This window comes from Eimeria acervulina, genomic scaffold, assembly GCF_000499425.1.
Source record: "Eimeria acervulina Houghton genomic scaffold, Eah_scaff1715, whole genome shotgun sequence".
Classification (NCBI taxonomy): Eukaryota; Apicomplexa; class Conoidasida; order Eucoccidiorida; family Eimeriidae; genus Eimeria; species Eimeria acervulina.
In genome coordinates, this window is record NW_013550138.1 from 1 (window position 1) to 4636 (window position 4636).

At 40.5% G+C, this 4636-nt stretch overlaps 1 protein-coding gene across 1 annotated transcript; it reads right to left on the reverse strand.

The window, feature by feature from the left end:
• Nucleotides 1-181: 181 nt before the first annotated feature.
• On the reverse strand, nucleotides 182-3809 carry EAH_00062500 (myosin F (TgMyoF) protein, putative; the record flags this gene model as incomplete). Its single annotated transcript, XM_013396882.1, has 4 exons — nucleotides 182-1524; nucleotides 1870-2520; nucleotides 2817-3010; nucleotides 3759-3809. Coding segments are annotated over 4 exons (2239 nt in total), but the record flags the coding sequence as incomplete, so codon positions are not given.
• Nucleotides 3810-4636: the final 827 nt, after the last annotated feature.

Sequence of the window (4636 nt, forward strand, 5' to 3'; positions counted from 1 at the left end):
AGAAAGATCCGGACATGTCTTTGAATTAAAATAACTTTAGTTTTAAGGTACTTGAATTGCTGCTGCTGCTGATAAGCCCTGAATCTAGCCTGCAGCATTGTTGCTGCAGCAGCTCGTTTAGCAGCAATTGCTTCAGATAAAGCAGCAAATGCATTTCTTTTAAAAAAACATAAAGTCTCACCGACAGCCCAAGTAGACCCCTCATCGCCTCCAGAGAGAGAGGCATTAGCAGGTCCTAAGCTGAAAGCAATATTTAATTCTTGAAGCAGCAATCCTGCTGCTTCCCTCCAGTGCTGCTGCTGCTGCTGCTGCTTCTGCTGGTTTTGCTGCATGGTGAGGAGTTGCTGCTGCAGTTTAGGAGAAGCTAAAGGCTTATATTCGCGAATAGCTTCTGCATGCAGCAAACGAATCGGATAGCCTGCTCTAGAGACTTGAACAGCTTGAAGTACACCGCCGCACTTTAGCTGTTCGTTTACAGAATGTCGTTCAAATATATCAGGTCTATTATCTGCATTTGGTTTAATACATCGGACAAAGTGCGGCTCTGTCTTCTCAATTGCACTCATCAAACTATGCAGCTGCTCTCCGAATGCTCCGCATACTGTTTGACCCTTACGACGCCTCTGCTGCTGTTGCTGCTGTTGCTGCTGTTGCTGCTGTTGCTGCTGCTGCTGCTGCTGCTGCTGATCTTCTTGGGTAGGAGAAAAGAGGCTGGCTATGAAGGCGTTCGTTGAAGCAGCAACTGCTTCTTGTAGATCTACAGATAATATATCTTTATTCTTTTCGACAAATCCATCAGTACAATACTCTACATCGCCTGCAAAATGTTTAATTATAAAGCAATTCTGCTTCCTCTTATTTACGCCGAAGCGGCTAGCAGGATCATTGCTGCTGCTGCTGCTGTTGCTGCTGTTGCTGCTGCTGTTGCTGCTGCTGCTGCTGCTGCTGCTGCTAGGAGCATATCTTTTAATAAGTTTATTACAAAATCCTCTGCTGCTTCCGCCAGGTATAAACCCTTCTTCTTCTAGAAGAGCAAATAAACCGTAGGGCTTCTGCTGCAGCAGCAAAACGCATGCATCATTCCCGGCGAAGTCTAAGCTGCTCCAACGTATATTTTCTTTTTTATATAATTCTTCTTCACAAAGAAATACAAAAGAATTAAAAAACTGCTGCAGCCTCTCGTTCGCATAATTTATACAAAGTTGTTCTAAGGAATTCTTCGCGAAACATTCAAAACCAAATATATCTAATACACCGCAAAATAATATCTTTGCTTCTTCCTTCTCTAATCGTCGTCTTCCTGTTGCTGCTGCTGCTGCTGCTGCTGCTGTATCTGCATCTCCTGTTGCTGCTGCATCTACTGCTGCTGCTGCTGCTGCTGCTGCATCTGCTGCTGCTGCAGCACTAGAAACAAATCCAATGCTTTTATTTGTAAGCTGCACAATTTGATGAAAGAGGTGCCCATACACCGCACGAGCCAAGGCATCTCGTGCTTCTGCTGCTTCTTCAGGGCGTAAAGGCTTCCTATACAAATAAGAATATAGAAATATAAATAAATAAACATATAAATATCAATATTATGTACATATACATGTATGAATGTAGTTGTATTTATGTGCATAAGCAGCAGAAAGACAAGCAGCAAAAACAGAAGTATTAGCAGCAGCACCAGCAGCAGCAAGAGCAGCAGCAGCAACACTAGGACAAGCAGCAGCAGCAGCAGCACTAACAGCAGCACAATCAGCAGCAGCAGCATCAGCAACAGCACTACCAGCAGCACTAGCACAAGCAGCAGTAGCAGCAGCAGCACTAGCACAAGCAGTAGTAGTAGCAGCAACAGCAGCAGCAGGATGAGAGCAATAGTCTGACTTGAGTATTTCTGTTGTTGTTTTGATAGAGCGGAAGGAGAGAGCCTCTTCGAGAGCATTGGGTTGTATAGACAGCAAATCTGCTGCTTTATTTAAATAAGCAGCAGCAGCAGAAGAGACAGCAGCAGCATCACTGTCTGTCTCTGACGGGACAAAAGATATATTTCCTAGACAAAGAACAGCAGCAACAACATCGCAGATATTTTGAATAGTCGGTTGAGGCAGCTGTAGGATCTGCATTGCTGCTGCTGTAGCAGCAAATGCTTCTTCATCTTCTACACCCTGCAGCTGAGCGCAGCTGCTGCAGGTTAAATATTTAAAGTTTTCACGAGGTTCGTATCTACTCATATCAATACGAAGAGGTTCTGCTGCTGCTGCTGCTGCTGCTGCTGTTGCTGCTGCTGCTGCTGCAGTTGCTGGATCTGTTGTATCGGCTTGGAGCTGGGCAATGCCTGTGGTTCCTGTTGCTGCTGCTGCTGCTGCTGCTGCTGCTGCTGCTGCAGGATTTAAAGTGTATATACCCCCATTCTGCTGCGCTCGAGCAGCAGCAGCACATAACTGATAAAATATATGAAAGTTTCTCTCTCCTTCCTGCTGTACAGACACTCGAACCTTCTCCAGCAGATATGTTTGAATGCGAGCGCCGCACAACCTGAAGACATAAAATAAACAAATTAAATTAATTTATTAATTTATTTATTTATTTATTTGCTGCTAGTTAATTCATAAAGTGATTGTTCGGCGTATTGCGCTAACAAATAAACAAATAAACAAACAAATAAACTAATGAACAAAATATACAAATAAACAAAAATAAAACAAATAAACAAATAAATAAATAAATATATAAATAAATAAATAAATAAATAAATAAATAAATAACCTAAAGACTAAAACAAAAGCCGAAAAAGTAATAAAAACATCAGCTAGCAAAACCCTCATCCTTACCTCCCCCTATACTTGAGCGGCCCGCTGCTGCTGCTGCTGCTGCTGCTGCTGCTGCTGCTGCTGCTGCTTTGATTTTGTAATTTGAACTGCATTTCAATAAACTTCCCGAAGCGAGAAGAATTGTCGTTACGAAGTGTACATGCATTGCCGAACGCCTCCAGCAAAGGGTTTGACTCTAGCACCTGCGCTTCCACCTGAACAATAATAAATAAATAAATAAATATAAATAAATATAAATAAATATAAATAAATATAAATAAATAAATATATTATAATGTAAATAATAATGTTAAAATACATATTTTCGTGTAGAAGAATCAATGCAATGGAGTCAATTTCAGAAACTGGGTCTCAATGATAAACCCTAAACCCTAAACCCTAAACCCTAAACCCTAAACCCTAAACCCTAAAACCATAAAACGCTCAACCCGAAGACCCGATTAAACCCTAAACCCTCCAAAACCCTGCTAAACCCTGCTAAACCCTGCTAAACCCTGCTAAACCCTGCTAAACCCTAAACCCTAAACCCTAAACCCTAAACCCTAAACCCTTGAGTAGGCTTACAGTAGATCTTTTATCTCTAGCACCTGCGCTTCCACCTGAACAATAATAAATAAATAAATAAATATAAATAAATATAAATAAATATAAATAAATATAAATAAATAAATATATTATAATGTAAATAATAATGTTAAAATACATATTTTCGTGTAGAAGAATCAATGCAATGGAGTCAATTTCAGAAACTGGGTCTCAATGATAAACCCTAAACCCTAAACCCTAAACCCTAAACCCTAAACCCTAAACCCTAAAACTATAAAACGCTCAACCCGAAGACCGGATTAAACCCTAAACCCTCCAAAACCGTCCAAAACCCTGCTAAACCCTGCTAAACCCTAAACCCTAAACCCTAAACCCTAAACCCTTGAGTAGGCTTACAGTAGATCTTTTATCAAGATGATCGCTTCCTGCGCATGCGAGGAACTTCATAACGAATTTAGTGCTCTCAGTTTTTCCTGCTCCCGACTCACCACTAATTAAAATTGTTTGACTCTTTAGATTTAAACACATATTTAAATATGCTTTACTACCTGTTGCGAATACATGCGGCTCTGCTGCTGCTGCTGATGCTGCTGCTGCTGCTGCAGCAGCAGCTGCAGCAGCTGCAGCTGCAGCTGCTGACGGGTCAGATGCTGCTGCTGATGCTGCTGCTGCTGCTACTGCTGCTGGTGATGATGCGTTCTCTGCTTCCTGATGAAGACCCAGCGGATATAAATATTTCTTCAGAGTCTACAAAACAACAAACATATCATCAGCAAAACCCTAAACCCTAAACCCTAAACCCTAAACCCTAAACCCTAAACCCTAAAAATGATACATAATATAAATCAATTAATCAATTATCAATTATATATATAACAAACCAAATACATTAAACAAACAAAATTAGGATAAACCCTTCACTGCACGCCCTCAAACCCTAAACCCTAAACCCTAAAACCCTAAACCCTAAACCCTAAACCCCTGAATCGTGTTGAGTTGTTATTGTATGCGCCTCTCATTTCCTGTAGAGGGTCTCCTGCTGAGGGTTTACGAGGGTTTAAATTAGGGTTTTAATTAGGGTTTACGTGAGGGTTTGTAAGAAGAAGGTTTATAGAAGAGCTTATACAAGGGTTTATAAGAAGAGGGTTTATATAAGGGTTTGTATGAGGATTTATAAGAAAAGGATTTATAAGAAGAGGGTTTATAAGATATATACATACATGTACATACACACGCATATATATATATATATATATACATGTATATATATATAT